This window comes from Puma concolor, chromosome B4 (assembly GCF_028749965.1).
Source record: "Puma concolor isolate L17-30 chromosome B4, mPumCon1.1.hap2, whole genome shotgun sequence".
NCBI classification, from domain to species: Eukaryota; Metazoa; Chordata; class Mammalia; order Carnivora; family Felidae; genus Puma; species Puma concolor.
In genome coordinates this window covers 127,204,078-127,223,216 of record NC_141673.1, presented here as the reverse complement: position 1 = coordinate 127,223,216, position 19,139 = coordinate 127,204,078, and the positions used below count along the sequence as shown (strand labels likewise).

General features: G+C 40.9%; 1 protein-coding gene across 1 annotated transcript in view; it reads right to left on the bottom strand.

The window, feature by feature from the left end:
* The window catches only part of ST8SIA6 (ST8 alpha-N-acetyl-neuraminide alpha-2,8-sialyltransferase 6), a 166,614-nt gene that overhangs the window by 50,049 nt on the left and 97,426 nt on the right, over positions 1-19,139 (bottom strand). The window contains exon 4 of the mRNA XM_086714833.1: positions 7,056-7,142. Within this exon, the coding sequence (XP_086570959.1) occupies positions 7,056-7,142 (87 nt within the window). The remainder of the gene's footprint in view (positions 1-7,055; positions 7,143-19,139) is intronic.

Genomic DNA, 19,139 nt, shown 5'->3' with positions numbered 1-19,139 from the left:
TGATGCTAAGTGAAGTAAGTCAGGAAGAGAAAGACAGATACCGTATGTTTCCACTCTTATGTGGATCCTGAGAAACTTAACAGAAGATCATGGGGGAAGTGAAGGAAAAAAAAAAATTAGAGAGGGAGGGAGGCAAACCATAAGAGACTCTTAAAAACTGAGAATAAACTGAGAGTTGATGGCGGGTGGGAGGGGGCAAAGTGGGTGATGGGCACTGAGGAGGGCACCTGTTGGGATGAGCGCTGGGTGTTGTATGAAAACCAATTTGACAATAAATTTCATATTTAAAAAATAATAAGTAAGTAAATAAATAAATAAATGTTAAAACAATTTTAAAAACTTAAAAGCAGAAGGCAGACAGCTCAACATTCTTCACTTTGTGCAGCTCTATGTAAATTAAATGAGATGGCAAGAGAAAAACAGAAGGTAGGACACCTTCGACTCTTGCTTATTAAATCCCTCTTTAGGGTCAACTGGGATCTCACAGAAACGCCATTCATAACTGAAATGGAGGATGTCCAGAGGACAGGGAGGGATAAATCTGCAGTAGGGCCGTGGGGGGACTTACGGTAATCACACTTACAGGGAAGACGAAACAAGCAATAAAACCCCCAAGTCTGAAATGAGTCTGAAAAGAGTCTCTTGTAGGCAGCACATAGGTGGGTCTTTCTCTGTCTGTTTCGTCACCCTATGCCTCTTGACTGGGGCATTTACATTCAAGGTAGTTATTGAAACACAAGGTATGTGTTTCTTGCCATTCTGTTACTTGTTTTATGGTTAGCTTTCTTTAGTGATAGACTTGTACTCCTTTCTCTTTATTTTTTGCATATTTGTTACTCATTTTTGATTTGGGCTTACCATTTGGCTCGTGTGTAACATGTTCTGTACAGAGCAGTCTGGATTAAGGTGATGGTCACTTACGTTTGAACCCACCCTTTACTCCTCTCTCCTCACATTTTAAGTATTGGGTGTTCAGATTTACATCCTTTTATCATCCCTTGACTGATTTTTACGGATACAGTTGTTCTTACTGTTTTCATGCCTCCTACTTCCCTCTTTCCTTCCCACTCAAAGAGTCCCCTTTAATATTTCTTGTAGGGCTCGTTAATGGTCATAAATTCCTTTAACTTTTATTTGTCTAGGAAACTCTTTATCTCTCCTTCTGTTCTGAATGACAGCATTGCTGGATGGAATATTCTTGGCTGCAGATTTTTTCCTGTCGGCACTTCGAATACATCCTGCCACTCCCTACCAGAGAGGGCCACGTTTCTTACACGAGCCAGCTTTACACTACACTGACCTTTCTTCTTCAGGAGAGTCCAATTTCGCTTAACATTTACACAAAAGAGATGTCTTCTGCATCTGGCTGTCTCAGCGTCTGCTCAAACACAGCCTGCTCACTATGGCGTTGTCTTCTCAAAAGCGATCTCCCTCTGAAATCTTTCTGCTTTGCACTAGCATGGCTATTATCCCAATCAAACGGTCTCAACATTTCACATTTGTCTTCAATTGTCTTTTGCTTCCTCGATTTGAAACCCAGGAATCAATAAGCAAGCAAGTCCTGCCAATTCTTCTGTCATGTCTACTGCACCCATTTACTGGGTTCCCTCTTTGCGATGGGCACTGGGGACACAAAAGCTAAATAAGGCACACCATGCTGCCAAAGAGACCGCTGTCGAGCGTCCCTTCCTTGATAGTTTTATAACCACCACTGATGTTCTAGATGTGCATCATCCTACAGCCAGCCCCTGACAATGGTATGGCTTTCTTCCTTCAGTCTATTCGCTCGCTCCTGAGACTCCAATTCACATGACATTTTTCTGAGCAGATTCTTTCCTTAAAATAATAAATTCAGCGTGTGATACCCTTGCTAAGGATACCTCCACGGGGTTCTGGGGTGTCTACAGGAAGTGTGTGGGCTCTACTCAGATCATCAGAGCTGTGTGTGTTTACCTGCAGGTTTCCCTTTATCCCAAGTACCCTTTAGTTTTGATTTCTTTTAATGTGTATTTATTTTTGAAGGTGGGGAGGGGCAGAGAGAGGGGGGGACAGAGGATCCGAAGCACTGACAGCAGCAAGCTCAATGCGGGGCTTGAACTCACAAACTGTGAGATCATGACCTGAGCTGAAGTCGGATGCTTAACCCACTGAGCCACCCAGGCGTCCCTCCCAAGTACCCCTTTAGTACAATTCTCTGCTCCAGTGAAGCTGGTCCTGAAACTGACTGATGTTTACTCCTGGTCTCAGGACCCCTCCCCTTTCTATTCGTCCTCCAAGTCACGGCTCAAGTCCTGTCTCTTTCTGCAAATGTTTCAAGGAATTATATCCACACCGACTGTGCATGGATATATTACGGAATTTGTATAAATCACTCATTTAGATGCTGATCATAAGTATTCCTACTTTTATTTTTTATCTTTCCGAACTGACCACAATTTCTTGTGTTTTTCTTGTGCACTTTGATGTGTCCATTCATCTGAAATGTGTTTATTGAGGTCCTACTTTGTGCCCTGCACTGAACCAGGCTGAGGGGGTCTACTGAGCTTTAGATAGCAAACCCTAAACAGATATTGGTTGATTAGCAAAATGCATCCCTCCTGCTAGTAAGTGGCATATTTATTTAAGGAAAATAACACTTAGGCATGCCTGGGTGGCTCAGTCAGTTAAGCATCAACTCTTCATTTTGGCTCAGGTCATGATCTCATGGTTTGTGAGTTTGAGCCCCACGTCGGGCTCTGTGCTGGCAGTGCGGAGCCTGTTTGAGATTCTCTATTTTTTTCTCTTTGCCCCTCCCTGGCTCGTTCTCTCTCTCTCTTTCTCTTCCTTTCCCCAAAATAAAATAAACCTTAAAAAAAAAGAAAAAGAAAAGGAAAATAACTCTTTTTTTTTTTTTTCAACGTTTATTTATTTTTGGGACAGAGAGAGACAGAGCATGAATGGGGGAGGGGGAGAGAGAGAGGGAGACACAGAATCGGAAACAGGCTCCAGGCTCCGAGCCATCAGCCCAGAGCCCGATGCGGGGCTCGAACTCCCGGGGGACCGCGAGATCGTGACCTGGCTGAAGTCGGACGCCTAACCGACTGCGCCACCCAGGCGCCCCAGGAAAATAACTCTTAAAAACTATCTTATTTTTAGACCACGTGGCCAGAGAAGTCCCATGATTTCCCAACAGCCCCTTCGTGTCAACAGTTGGGAGTTTCAACAATCAGGCTGGAGGTGAATTTAGAATACATTCATTTGCTCATATTCATCATAATTGAATGCACCTTTTAGAATCCCTTTTAAAATTACGGTATCACCTTTCTAAGGGTCACATTTCACTGTTTTTCAATTTGGTGTAAAATGCTCACGTAAAGCAAATGGGCAATTGTCCATCGTTAATAAAAGGAGGTGTTTCTACACTACTGGTTTTACAAATAAGCCCGAAACTCCCCAGATTTGGCCAGCTGTATTAGCAAAACTTTCGGAAAGTGGGCAGCTTATTATTACTTAATTGCACAGACTTCTGTTGAGGGTGTGCATAATTTAGTTTATAAATATGCCCATAAAAAGAACATTACAATATGATAAATATTCAAGCAGATAAATAAATGTCACTGTGACTCTTCTCTCCCACGACAACAAACAGTAAGTGTTATAGTCCCAGCTGTTTACGTAAATTGGTCCTGGAGGGATAGACGGGCCGTGGGGAGTCATCACGGTTACTGATGTGCTTTTTATACTAAGACGGTACTAAGGGGGAAATGGTCATTCTGTCTGCATTTCCTCTATTTCCACAGCTTCTATTGGCATCATTTGCAGCAGTGACTCTCAAGCGGCTTTGGATTGGAAGACTCTTGATTTTTAGCATAAAAAAAAAAAAAAAAGAAAAAGCAAGAGAAAAGGAAAAAAAAAAGAAAAAAAACCTTTGAAGAGAATTACTTTTTTAATTGGGCTAGATGTGTGAAAATTTGCACAGATTATTTAAGGCCCAGAATGAGGCTACCTTCTTCTAGAGAGGACTTGCTTTGGTTTCTATCAGACATCTGGGCTTAGGGTAGATCCAAATCCAATCGAGGGCGGAAATGATTCAAATCTGGGCTTCGCTCCTTTAGAGGACTGGTCTTTTCTACGGATTGTCGGAAGCTCGGCCCAGCTTCTCTGCTGGTCAGCCATGCCCTCGCTTTTGCATTCAGCAAGTTTCTTGTGAGGAAAAGTGGCCTCAAACGCAGGGCTCACCTCCCTTGGCTTCCTTCTTCTTCTGGATTTTAGTTCTGACAATTCTCCCTGCCTTGGTAGCTCACCAGTGCCCTCAAACAGCGCGCTTTGTTTAGTATGCTTTGTTTTCCTTGCATTATCCGTGGGAGGGTCAAGCGAAGGCAACGTCACAGCTCGAAGGAGAAGTTCCTCTCCCCCCCTGCTTTGTGACCGGTGTCACTTCTCATCAGTCTCTCCGGCTGACCATTTTGGACTAATCTTTAATACCTCAATACCTCAATATCTCCCTCTTCCTTTTTTGTCTCTTCTGCACAGGTAGAAAAGTCTCTCTAAACCAGACTCTTCTGCCACTCATTGACCCTGTGATCATTTAAGTTACAACTGTCCAGGTTAACTTTCTATCTGGTCTCCTGGTCATGGGAATCTCTCAAGTCTAGTCTTGAGTAAGACTGTGTCCTAGTCCGTTTCAGCTGCCATAGCAGACCAGTATCCGCTGGATGTGTTATAAACAATAGAAGTGTATTTTCAGAGTTCTGCAGGCTGGGAAATCCAAGGTCAAGGTGCCGGCAGATTGAGAGCCCACTTTCCGGTTCTTAGATGGCCATCTTCTTGCCGTGTCCACACATAGTAGAAGGGGCATAAGGGCAGGCTGAGACCTCTTATAAGGTCATTAGTCCCATTCATGAGGGCTCAACCCTCAGAACCTAATCATATCCCAAAGGCTCCACTTCCAAATACCATCACGTGGGGAATTAGGCTTTCAATTTATGACTTTTGAGGGGACACGTTCATTCTATATCAGACTACGTAGCATAAAATATCCTGGAAACTAAATACAGAAGAATCCCTTTATCTAGCCCCTCGCCCTGAAATGTCAGTTAGGAAAGATGCTTAATGGTATCCTACAGGAAGTCGATGACATCCAGGAGTCTACCCAACAGAGGGAAAATATTCACTCACTCTGAGCTCTAACACAATCAGCAAGTTACTCTTTCATGCAGTGGAGCTGGCCACAACCCCTCTCAGACTGGCAGCAGAATAAAAGGCAGTTGGTCCAATGACCTGGGCATAAAGTGACTGAAGGTGGGACAGGCTGAACCACAGGGCTGTGTAAGTAAAGAGAGCTGCCTTCCCACAGAAAGCAAGCCAAGGAGCAGAAACTTCTTACGAGAATCTCCGGGGAGGGGCACCTGGGTGGCTTAGTCAGTTAAGTGTCTGACTTGGGCTCAGGTCATGATCTCATGGTTCGTGGGTTTGAGCCCTGCACTGGGCTCTGTGCTGACAGCTCGGATCCTGGATCCTGCTTCAGATTCTGTGTCTCCCTCTCTCTCTGCCTGCCCTCCTCCTGCACACAAATACACACACACACACACACACACACACACACACACACACTCTCCCTCTCTCAAAAATAAATAAAAATAAATAAAAAAAACCAAACAAACAAAAAAAACAAAAAACCCAACTTTTAAATAAAAGAGAATCTCCAGGGAAAATAATCTCTTTAAGAAGGTCTTCAAAAGACTCAAGGCTTCAAGTCTGAAAATATGAACCAGTGAAGATAAAAACATATTTCTGGATTGTAACATGACAAAATAACTTGGCACCAAAGAAAACCTGTGTTGCACGCACAGCAAAGAATCAGAATGCGGGCAAAGAAGGGCAGAGCAAGGAGGACCAGGCCAGCCCAGAGACAACTGGCCGGGGTGGGCCGTATGACTGGGAGTAAAGGGTCCCATGTAAGGATCATGTGCCCCCAGCAGCACAGTGGTTTGACCCCATTTATTTCTGTGTTAAGTGGCTCCAAGTTATCCATGGGCAGGAGAGCTCTATAATCACCCACCGATAACCTGGTCTTGTCAGTTTGAGTTCCTCTCTCGGTTATTAGCTGGAGCAACTCACACTCCTGAATGTTGCTCGTGTTAAAAAGCTAACAAGGATGGGGCGCCTGGGTGGCTCAGTCAGTTGGGTGTCTGACTTCGGCTCAGGTCATAATCTCACAGTTCATGAGTTCAAACCCCGCTTCAGGCTCTATGCTGACAGCTCGGAGCGTGGAGCCTGCTTCGGATTCTGTGTGTGTCTCTCTCTGACCCACCCCTGCTTGCTCTCTGTCTCTCAAAACTGAATAAATATTAAATTAAAAAAAAAAGCTAACAAGGAAACTGGAGGGGAAAACACAGAAAGGAGTGCAGTTTTTGTTCTGAAGCAATGGCACCTCGGAAGACATTTTCCCTCTACGTTTTCTTTTTTCTTTTTTTTTTTTAATGTTTATTTATTTTTGAGACAGGGAGAGACAGAGCATGAACGGGGGAGGGTCAGAGAGAGAGGGAGACACAGAATCTGAAACAGGCTCCAGCTTCTGAGCTGTCAGCACCGAGCCTGATGCGGGGCTTGAACTCACGGACCGTGAGATCATGACCTGAGCCGAAGTCGGACGCTTAACGGACTGAGCCACCCAGGCGCCCCCCCGCCCACGTTTTCCAAACATTCACTAATGCTATCCTGTTATATATGTGGTTATATGAATCAGATACACAAAATAAATACATACCAACGCAAATGCTCTAAAAAAGAAGCCATGTCTTCTAAAATATCATAAAGAGTCCAACAAAATTTTCTTTCTGAATTCAGGATTTTTGTGATTAATTAATTCCAATAAAAGAATTAAAATTTCTAAATAGGGAGACTGGGGCAGAGTGCCACGTGCCTCGGGGCGGGGTGGGGGGTCTTAGAATTAAATCAATCTGGTGGTCAGCTGGCCCTTTCTACTCTTCTTTCTAACAACACGTTATTTCCCTCACAAAGCAAATATACAAGACATTTTTTAATCTCATAATATTGATGAAGAAACGTCTTACCTAAAATTCTCGTATTCTTCTTCTTGTCGTCTCCACGGGCAGCTCTGTATATTTCTGATAATCGGAAGATAGTCACTCTCTAAACACCTAAAAGTCAAATTGGTGAAATTAGAAAACAGAGATCTCACATATTGCTAAACAAATGTATTAAGTGTCCCAAAGGACATTATTACAATCTACTCACTTTAGCTCTCTAAATATTTTCTGAAATAAGGTAATGTAGAAATAACTAAATATCATACACATTTCCAAAAACCTAGGAAATTGGAAATTTGGAAAGAATTATTATGTTGATGTAGGAATGTGTAATTTGCATGTAAGTCTAGAATTACAAATAAACCATGACTGCACCCCAACTCACACTCATATTTTATAGCCATTTCATTTTGCTGTAATTCACTGACAAGTATATCTTATAGATGTTTCCCATAAATACATGGTTTATCCTTTTTTTATACTCTAAGTTGACTGATATACCTTGGGATATATAGACAAAATTTTCTTAAAATAATTATCTTAAATTTTAACTTTGAATCGTAAAAAAACAGATGAAACTAAGTTAAGAGAGATGTATATTAGCATAAAATATCTATAGGCTCAGCGGTACAGTTTTGCAGGATTCCAGTCCCCAGTAAATCTCCCTCTATCCAAAATTCCATTATTAAGTATTAATTCCTTTAATCTTAGAATAGCCTATTTAGTCTTTAAGGGTTATCATTTAAAATGCAAGTACCCCTTTGAGTGAAAAAAAAAAAAACAACCCTTAAAGTTCTTTCAATGAATATCTTAGTCATTATTTCCCTGCTACTTGAGATCAAGGCTCTGCAGTAAGGAGATAGAGTGTGTGTGATAGGTGGGTGGAGAAGGGACAGGGCTATGGAAAATCCTGTCAGAAATCACTCCCCCATCCCCATCCAGCAAAATGCAGACCCCCTAAAGCTTAGCTCTGAAAGAGGTATTTGTTACAGGTGGAGAAGGTCATCAACCTTCTGACAACTCCTCTCCCCTTGAACGTTACCTATGTTATGGGTATCTCTCTCTTTAAAATAAATCAAAAATAGGGGCACCTGGGTGGCTCAGTCAGTTGAGCGTCCGGCTTCGGCTCAGGTCATGATATCGCAGTCTGTGAGTTCGAGTCCCACGTCGGGATCTGTGCTGACAGCTCAGAGCCTGGAGCCTGCTTAGGATTCTGTGTCCCCCTCTCTCTCTGCCCCTCCCCCACTCATGCTCTCTCTCTGTCTCAGAAATAAACATTAAGAAAAATTTTTAAAAAATCAAAAATATTTTCCCTTGACTGCCATTGGCCCAGCTAAGAAAATCTGAAAATCTTGAAAAACTGTTATATACTAAAGGAGAAGCAAACCAAAAAGCTACCACAGGAGAAGTTAAAAATAGTTTTACTTGCATAGAGGTTTCCAACTGTAACAGATTTTTTTTAATGTTTTTTATTCATTTTTGAGACAGGGAGAGACAGATCATGAGCAGGGGAGGGGCAGAGAGAGAGATAGGAGACACAGAGTCCAAAGCAGGCTCCAGGCTCTGAGCTGTCAGCACAGAGCCCGATGTGGGACCCGAACCCACAAACCGTGAGATCATGACCTGAGCCGAAGTCGGACGCTCAACCAACTGAGCCACCCAGGCATCCCTAACCTTAACAGATTTATCTCACTCCCATGGGTCCTAAGATGTTTCCTAGTACACCAGTGGCTTGAGAGATCTATACACTCTAGCCCCAAAGCTTTGTCTAAATGTGACACTTCCTAGGCTGGAGTCAATATTACCTGTCTCCACATGACAGAAGACATCCAGAGTTTCTATAAGACAGTGTTAAGCTGAAAGAAAGAAAGAAAGAAAGAAAGAAAGAAAGAAAGAAAGAAAGAAAGAAAGAAAGAAAGAAAGGAAGGAAGGAAGGAAAGGAAGGAAGGAAGGAAGGAAGGAAGAAAGAAAGAAAAGAGAAGAGAGAAAGAAAAGAAAGAAAGAGAGAAAGAAAGAAGGAAAGAAAGAAAGAGAAAAGGAAAGAAAGGAAGGAAGGAAGGAAGGAAGGCAGGCAGACAGACACATTCAGTAGTCTACCCAAGGCTCTCTCAATTTCTGGCTCTTCAACAGAGACATGAGACTGTAAGTATTCCCTCCTGTCCGGAGGGGTTTGTCTACCACCAAGGCATGGCTTTTAGTTATTCGAATATATTCAAAACAGGCCAGCGATCAGGGTCTATCAGGCAAAGTCATAAAAGAATTGCAGTCTCACAAAGCTCTATGAGAGAGAAAACAAAAAGGAAGGAGCCAAACACAATCTTCTAATTAAATCAGTGAGAATCGCAAGTGTATTTTAAGTCATCAAGATCACACATAACACAAAAAGTACACTAGGTATGAAATTACTATCCTGCCATAAAAACTAAATGCGTTAGAGTTTCAAGTTTTATTTAAATGCCATTTATTAGATGAAAAAAAATTAAATTTCTCATGATGTATGGCAGATATAGTAAGATTCGTGAACCTGAAGACGGAGCCATAGAAACTATTGAAAATGAAATATAATAGGAAATAAAAGATTGAAAAAGTTACAGAGAATCATTCAGCCGTGAGACAACTTTGAGTTGGTCTAATGTATGGGAAATTATGATCTTAGAGAGAAACGGGGTGCCTGGGTTGCTCAGTCGGTGGGGCGTCCGACTTCGGCTCAGGTCACGATCTCATAGTTGGTGGGTTCAAGTCTCATGTTGGGCTCTGCGCTGACAGCTCAGAGCCTGGAACCTGCTTCAGATTCTGTGTCTCCCTCTCTCTCTGCCCCTCCCCCGCTCATGCTCTGTCTCTCTCTGTCTTTCAGAAATAAATAAAAATGTTTAAAAGAATTTTAAAAAGAGAGAGAAAAGACCAGTAACTTTTTGAAAAAATTACGGTGGCAAATTTTTCAAATGGGAACTATAAACTCATAGATCCAAGAAGCTCAGAAAACTGAAAGCACAAGAAATGTAAAATAATAATAATAATAATAATAAGACCACAATACTAAAATTTCTTTAAAGCGGTGATAAAGAAAAAAAAAATCTTGAAAGTAGTTAGAGAAAAGAAACACATGTATAGAAACAAAATAAGATTACAATAGACTTGTCAGAAACAATGCAAATCAGAAGGCATGGAACAGTATCATTAAACTGAAGAACATGATTTAGGGTGACTCTCAACCTAGAATTCTATAGTCAGCAAATATTTCAAAAAATGAGGGCAAATATAGGGACTTTCTCAGACATTCAAAGTCTGAAGGACTTCATACCAGCAAACCCCCAGGAATTCTAGGGTCCTTCAGGTGGAAGGAAAAGGAAACCAGAGTCAATCTGGATTGGTACAAAGTGACAAAGAGCGCTAGGAATGGTAAATACGTAAATATATACAAAAAACTTTCTCTTATTTTTCTAGGCCTCTTTAATAAATAATTGACTGTTTAAAGTCAATATAGGGGCGCCTGGGTGGCGCAGTCGGTTAAGCGTCCGACTTCAGCCAGGTCACGATCTTGCGGTCCGTGAGTTCGAGCCCCGCGTCAGACTCTGGGCTGATGGCTCGGAGCCTGGAGCCTGTTTCCGATTCTGTGTCTCCCTCTCTCTCTGCCCCTCCCCCGTTCATGCTCTGTCTCTCTCTGTCCCAAAAATAAATAAACATTGAAAAAAAAAAATTAAAAAAAAAAAAAAATAAAGTCAATATAATAATAATTTATAGGGGAGTTCATAACATAGGGAGAAATCAACGCCTGACGACAGAGGCCAGAAAGGGGGTTGACATAAATCACTTGAAAGGAGACTGTGATGAGAAAAAGATGTACACAGTTGACCTTTAAACAACCTGTGTGCAGTTGAAAATCCACATAGGACGTTTGACTCTGCAAACATTTAACTACCAATAGTCTGCTGTTGATCAGGACTAACATAAACAGCCAAATTAACACATATATTTTGTATGTTAATTTGTAGGTATTATCAATTACTTACAATAAGGTAAGCTAGAGACCAACAGCTAATATCATCCTCAATGAGGATAAACAGAGCTGTACCCCTAAGGTCAGGAACATGATAGGGATGTCCCCTCTCACCACAGTTGTTCAATAAAGTACTGGGAAGTCCTAGCCTCAGCAATCAGACAACAAAAACAAATAAAAGGTATCCAAATTGGCAAAGAAGAAGTCACACTATCACTCTTCATAGACGACATGATACTCTGTGGAAAACCTAAAAGACTCCACCAAAAAACTGCTAGAACTGATACATGAATTTAGTAACATCACAGTATATAAAAATCAACGTACAGAAATCAGTTGCATTTGTATACATTGATTGAAATGAGCAGAAAGGGTAATCAAGGAATCGATCCCATTGACAACTGCACTGAAAATCATTCAACAGCTAGGAATAAACCTAACCAAAGAGGTGAAAGATCTGGACCCTAAAAACTATAGAAAGCTTATGAAAGAATTGAAGAAGACACAAAGAAATGGAAAAACATTCCAGGCTCGTGGATAGAAAGAACAAATATTGTTACAATGTCGATATTACCCAAAGCAATCCACACATTCAATGCATTCCCTATCAAAATAATACCAGCATTCCTCACAGAGCTGGAACAAACAATTCTAAAATTTGTATGGAACCAGAAAAGACCCTGAATTGCCAAAGCCCTATTGAGAAAGAATACCAAGGCCAGAGACATCACAATTCTAGACTTCAAGCTGTATTACAAAGCTGTAATCATCAAGACAGTATGGTATCGGCACAAAAACAGACACATTGATCAGTGGAATGGAATACAGAACCCAGAAATGGACCCACAAATGTATGGGCAACGAATCTTCAACAAAGCAGGAAAAAATATCCAATGGAAAAAAGACAGTCTCTTCAGCAAGTGGTGCTGGGAAAACTGGACAGTGACATGCAGAAGAATGAACTTGGGCCACTTTCTTACAGCATATACAGAATTAAACTCAAAATGGATGAAAGACCAAAACCCAAGGCAGGAAGCCATCAAAATTCTAGAGGAGAAAACAGGCAACACCTCTTTGACCTCAACCACAGCAACTTCTTATTTGACATGTCTCAGGAGGTGAGGGAAACAAAAGCAAAAGTGAACTATTGGCACCTCATAAAGGTAAAGGCTTTTGCACAGCAAAGGAAATAATCTGCAAAACTAAAAGGCAGTCTATGGAATGGGAGAAGATATTTGCGAATGACATATCAGATAAAGGGTTAGTATCCAAAATCTATAAAGAAATTATCAAACTCAACACCCAAAAAACAAATAATCCAGTGAAAAAATGGGCAGAAGACATGAATAGACAGACACTTTTTCAAGAGAGACATCCAAAGGGCCAACAGGCACATGAAAATATGCTCAACATCACTTGTCATCAAGGAAATACAAATTAAAAACCATGATGAAATACCACCTCACACCTGTCAGAATGGCAAACAGTAACAACTCAGGAAGCAACAGACGTTGGCAAGAATGTGGAGAAAGGGAATACGCTGTTGGCGGGAATGCAAACTGGTACAGCCACTCTGGAGAACAATATGGAAGTTACTCAAAAAATTAAAAATAGACCCAGCAATTGTACTACTATTTATACAAATGATACAAAAATGCTGATTGGAAGGGGCACATGCACCCCAATGTTTACAGCACCACTATCAACAACCATATTCCAAATTATGGAAAGAGCCCAAATGCCCATCGACTGATGAATGGACAAAGAAGATGTGGTATGTTTATACACACACACACACACACACACACACACACACACACACACGCACAATGGAATATTATTCAGTGATCAAAAAGAATGAAATCTTGCCGTTTGCAACAACGTGGATGGAACTAGAGTGGATTATGCTAAGTGAAATAAGCCAGTCAGAGAAAGGCAAGTACCATATGACCTCACTCATATGCGGAATGTATGAAACAAAACAGATGAACATAGCGGAAAGGAATGAGAACAAGATAAAAATGAGAGGCAGGCAAACTGAGAGACTCTTAAATACAGAGAACAAACTGAGGGTTGCAGGAAGGGTGTCGGGGGGCGGGGGATGGGCTACATGGATGATGGGCATTAAGGAGGGCACTTGTTGGGATGAGCACTGGGTGTTATATGTAATGATGAATCACTAAATTCTACTCCTGAAGCCATTATGATACTATATGTTAACTACCTTGGATTTAAGTAAAATTTTCAAAAAATATAAAAAAAAATAAAAAATATTTAAAAAACTATGAAAGAAAGAAGCAGGAACCAATCACATATTATTTACAAAATAATCATTTCATATACGTAAACAAATTAAAAGTAAAAAGGTAAGAAAAAATATAACAGTAGTACTAATTTAAACAAAGCTGGAGTGGGTATATTCATATCAGACAAAGTCGTTTCCTGAGCAAGACACACATCCATGAAAGAAACAAGATAAGAGCAGGAACTGATAAAAGAGAAAGAATGAAATCAAAAGCTGTTTCGTTTCAAGAATAAAATTGACAAACGCACTGTCGCATCGCTCAGGTAAAAAAGATACAAATCACCACCATGAGACCAATGGCAGAGGCTGCAGGACTGACAGTCCTACAGACATAAAAGCAGAATAACAACTTTATGCCAAAAAATTTGACAACTTAGATACAATGGACATATTTGTTGAAAGACACAAACTACAAAGGCTCTCTCAAGAAGAAAGAGAGGTCAGAATCTGAGGGAGATATGAGTAACCACAGGAAAATGTTCAGAGAGAGGCAACGTTGCCAGCTTTGAAGGTGGAGTTAAAATATAGAAGAGATCTGGTTCAAGACGGTGACGTAGAAAGATCCTGAACTCACCTCCTCCCACAGACGCAGAGTCTACAGCTATATATACAACCGTTTCCTCTCATAAAAACAAAACAAAACCAAAAAACCCTAAAAAACTAAACGCTAGCTGAGCAACAGCTACACATTGAGCCGAGGAGAGGGAAACCACATCAAGGTAGGTAGGAAAGGCTGGGACACAGCATTACCATGAGCCCCACCACTGCCAGTGCAGTGACCCACAGCTAGGAGGGAACTCAAAACCCAGAGCTTCTCCCTGAGGAGTGAAGGGTTTGAATCCCACAGCGTGCATTCAATTTTCAAGACATACAGTTGACAGATGAGCCCCCAAACATCTCACTTGGAAATACGGTGAGTGAGGCTCACGTCCCAAGACCCACAAAATTGAAGCAGTCTGAGAACCTTCTAACAAGTGCTTGTGTCCTTGGACTCCGTCTGCCACCGCCCCAGGACCCAGCGCCACGGCAGCTGACTGCCCTGGACTTGAAGTGAAGGAGTCTCACCTGTTCTATGAAAGCACTGGGCTATGGGGGCAGGCATCTACTTTAACACTCATATCTAGGAGCCTCAAGGACCATTCTCTAGGGATGGAGACTGACGGATGCCACCTTCATGCTCCCCTTGCTGTCTCTAGAACAGCAGAATATCCCAGGAGCTTCCACACATCCGGTGCCCTGATTTCTGCAGCTGCCACCTTCACTGCCTGCCTCGAGAGGCCAGGGGAACTTGCAATCCTGGTTCCACGGGACTGCAATAATCAGTGTCAGCCAGAAAGGAGCTCATACCCTTCCTCGTCTGGCACCCTGATTTTGGGGATTGCTGTTAGGGGATATGACCTGGCTCTGGTGGCCAGTGGGGCCACTCATGGATCCCACAGGACTGTAACCAACAGAGAAAGAATTCCTAAACACTGACCATCCTCAGGACACAGCAAGAGGCAACAGGCCCGGGAATTTGGTCTTTAGTGAAGGAGGCCTGCTGACTAATCATCGCGACTGTGCCCTGAGAGGCAGGCTTCCAACTGAACATACACCCGGGGGCTGACTATAATCCTTTCCAGAGTCCTTGAGGGCAGGTGCTGTCCTCACACTCATCCTTTGCTGTGCTCCAGAGGGCCAACGTCTTCTGGAGAGGGGCATTCCATGTCTGGCACCCTGGTTATTTTGTCTGACGCTCCAGCATTAGCGGCTGCCACCCGGGTGACACTTTGTGGTCACCTGGATCTGGTGAATGGAGGGGCTTGCCTTTCTGGGTCCCATGGGACTGTAGCAGTCAGTATGATAGTTCTTGGGAGGCTACCGTTCTTCTTTCTGTAAAGGAGGCTTCTTTGCTCATCCTGGAGCTATGGTCTGAGGGGCAGGCTTCAGGTTTGGCACACATTGATGGCCTACGGAGTTGCTTTCAAAGAATGCAGGCTGTGGATGTCATCTTGGCCGTCTCTCTCTGTCTTGCTCTAGCTTGCCAGTTATCACCCAGAGAATAGGTTTACATTCATCGGGGGCTTTGATTTTTGCTATTGCCATCACCTCCAGATCACCTGATTCTGGTGGATGCCGGGCTTAGGCTTACAGTCCCATAGGACTGTATATACTGGCATACTTTAAAAAGCTGATGTCTGAGGGTCTGGCTTCCAGTGAGAACCTGGTGCTGAGATCTTCCCCTCTGGGGCACTGGCAAGTACTAGGACACACTTAACTACTGGAAGCACTCAAAAATATAATAGTCTGCTTGGACAAGCACAAAGGTTTCAGATATAACCAAGAGCTGGGGCAGGATTGAGTCACAAAGCTCATATCCTGCACAAGGCCACTTCTTTAAGATTAGTGAGGTTATTTTTTTTCATCTACTACTATAGAAATCAACACAGAGAGTTAAGTAAAACTAAGAAAGAGAGGAATGTGTTCCACATGAAAAAACAACAAAGCATCAGGAAAAACCCTCAATGAAATGGAGGTAAATAATTTACCTGACAAAGAGTTGAAAGTAATGGTCATAAAGACGTCCACAGAACTGGGGAGATAAATGGATAAACATAGCAAGAACTTCAAAAAACAGAGAAAATACAAGAAAGTACTAAACAGAAGTCACAGAGCTGTAGATAATAACTGAACTGAAAAATATACTAGAAAGGTTCCACAACAGACTAGATGAAGCAGAAGAAAGGATCATTCAACTCAAAGACAAGGCAGTGGAACTCACCCAATCAGAGTAGCAAAAAGAATAAAGAATAAAAAGAAAGTGAAGATAGTTTAAGGGGCCTATGGAAAACATCAAATGGCCTACCACTCATATCATTCAGCTCCCAGAAGGAGAGGAGAGAAAGGGGCAGAAATATTATTTGAAAAGATAATGGCTGAAAACTTCCCTAACCTGGGGAATGAAACAGACTTACAGATGCAAGATTCCTGGAGAGTTCCAAATAAGAGGAACTCACAGAACCCCAAATCAAGACATACTATAATTACAATGTCAAAGTTAGAGACAAGGAGAGAATATTAAAATCCAGACAAGAACAACTTTTTGTTGGGAAAACAAACTTTTTATGTGGGAACCCACATAAGACTGTAAGAAGATTTTTCAGCAGGAACTTTATAGGCCAGAATGAAGTGGCATGACACATTCAAAGTGCTGAAAGAAACAGAACTTCCAACCAAGAATGCTCTACCCAGCAAAATTATCATTCAGACTTGAAAAAGAGAGAGTTCTAAAGAAAAACAAAAGCTAAAGGAGTTCATCACCATTAAACCAGCCTTAAAAGAAATGTTAAAAGGACCAAGCATTGAAAAAAAGGAGCATGAACTAGTAACAAAAACAAATAAAGAAGAATATATCATACACTGAGAAGGTCAATACATAGTAAAGGTAGTAGATTAATCACTTATTAAGCTAACATGAAGGCTAAAAGACAGAAGTAAAAATCACTATGAATACAATAATTAAAGGATATACAATAGAAAAGGATAAAAAATGTGACATCAAAAAACAAAACATGGAGCGGGAGAGTAACAATATTGAGCTTTACAATGTAATAAAATTTAAGCTGTTATCAACTTAAAATAGACTATTATAGATATAAGTTTTGATATGTAAGCCTCATGGTAACCATAAAGCAAAAACCTACAGTAAATACACAAAATATAAACAAAAAGGAATCTAAGCATACCACCAAAGAAAGTCATCAAACCACAAGGGCAGACAGCAAGAGAAGAAAGAAGAACCAGACAGAAACTTTAAGAACAGCCAGAAAACAATGAACAAAATGGCAGTAAGTACATACGTTCAAATAAATACTTTAAATGTAAATGGACTAAATTCTCCAATTAAAAGACATGGAGGGGCTGAATGGACAAAAAACAAGACCTACCTATATCCTGCCTACAAGAGACTCACTTTAGATGTAAGGAATCACACAGTCTGAAAGTGAAAGGAATGAAAAAGATATTCCATGCAAATGTAAACCAAAAGAAGCCTCGTATAGCTATGCTTGTATCAGACAAGGTGGACTTTAAAACCAAGACTGTAATAACAGCCAAAGAAGAGCATCACATAATGATAAAGGGTGAATCCAAAAGAAGACAAAACATTTCTAAATATTTACGTAGCCAACACAGAAGCACCTAAACATATAAAGCAAATATTAACACACCTAAAGGGAGAAATAAGCAGCAAACAGTAAGAGTATGGGACTTTAATAACATTCTTAGATCAATGAATAGATTAATCAGATAGAAAATCATTAAGGAAACATCAGCACTGAATAACACATTAGACCAGATAGTCCTAACAGATACCTACAGAATATTCCATCCAAAAGCAGAAGAATATACATTCTGCTCAGGTACATATAGAACATTTTCCAAAATTTATAATGTTAGGACAAAAACAAGTCTTAATAAGTTTAAGAGAAATGATCATATCAAGCATCTCCTCCAACCACAATGGTATAAAACTTGATATTAATTGCATGAAGAGAACTGGAAAATTCACAAATATGTGAAGATTAAACAATATGCTACTGAACAGCCAAATGGGTCAGAGAAGAAATCAAAATTGATATAAAAAAGATCTTGATACAAATGAAAATGGAAATGTAATATACAAAAACTTATGGGACAAAGCAAAAGCAATTCTAAGAGAGAAGTTCAGAGCAATAATGCCTATATTAAGAAGAAAGAAAAGTCTCAAAAAACAACCTAACTTTATACCTCAAGACACTAGAAAATGAAGAAAAAAACTAGGCATAAAGTCAATAGAAGAAAGGAAAAAACAAAGATCAGAGCAAAAATAAATAAAATAGAGATTAAAAATAAAAAAGGACAATAGAATAATCAATGAAACTAAGAGTTGGTTCTTTGGAAAGATAACAAAATTGACACATTCAGCTAGAATTACCAAGAAAAAAGAGACTCAAATAAATAAAATCAGAAATTAAAGAGAGGCAGAGGCACCTGGGTGACTCAGTCAGTTAAATGTCCAATTCTTGATTTCAGCTCACGTCATGATCTTATGGTTCGTGAGACTGGGCCCCATAATGAGCTGCAGGCTGACAGCACACAGCCCGCCTGGGATTCTCTCCCTCCCTCTCTGCCCCTGCCCTGCTTGTGTACATGCTCTCTCTCTCAAAATAAATAGGGGCGCCTGGGTGGCTCAGTCGGTTAAGCGTCCGATTTCGGCTCAGGTCATGATCTCACGGTCCGTGAGTTCGAGCCCCACGTCGGGCTCTGTGCTGACCGCTCAGAGCCTGGAGCTTCTGTGTCTCCCTCTCTCTGACCCTCCCCCGTTCATGCTCTGTCTCTCTCTGTTTCAAAAATAAATAAACGTTAAAAAAATTTTTTTTAAATAAAAAAATAAATAAACTTAAAAAAAAAAAAACAAATGAAAGATGTGACAATTGATACCAGAGACCAACTGGATCATAAGACATTATTACTATTACACACCAAAAAGTTGGAAAACCTTTAAAAAGTGCTTAAGTTCCTAGAAACATAAAACCTACCAAGACTAAATCATGAAGAAACAGAAAAAGTGATTAGACCAATTAAGAGTAAGGAGAATGAATGAGTAAATCAAAAACTTCCCCACAAACAAAGTCCTAGACCATGGCTTCTTTGGTGAATTCCACCAAGCATTCCAAAAAAAAAAAAAAAAACATCTTCTCAAACTCTTCCAAAAAGCAGACAAGTATTGCACTCTGCCAAACTCATTTAACAAGGCCAGCATTAACCTGATACCAAAACCAGGTAA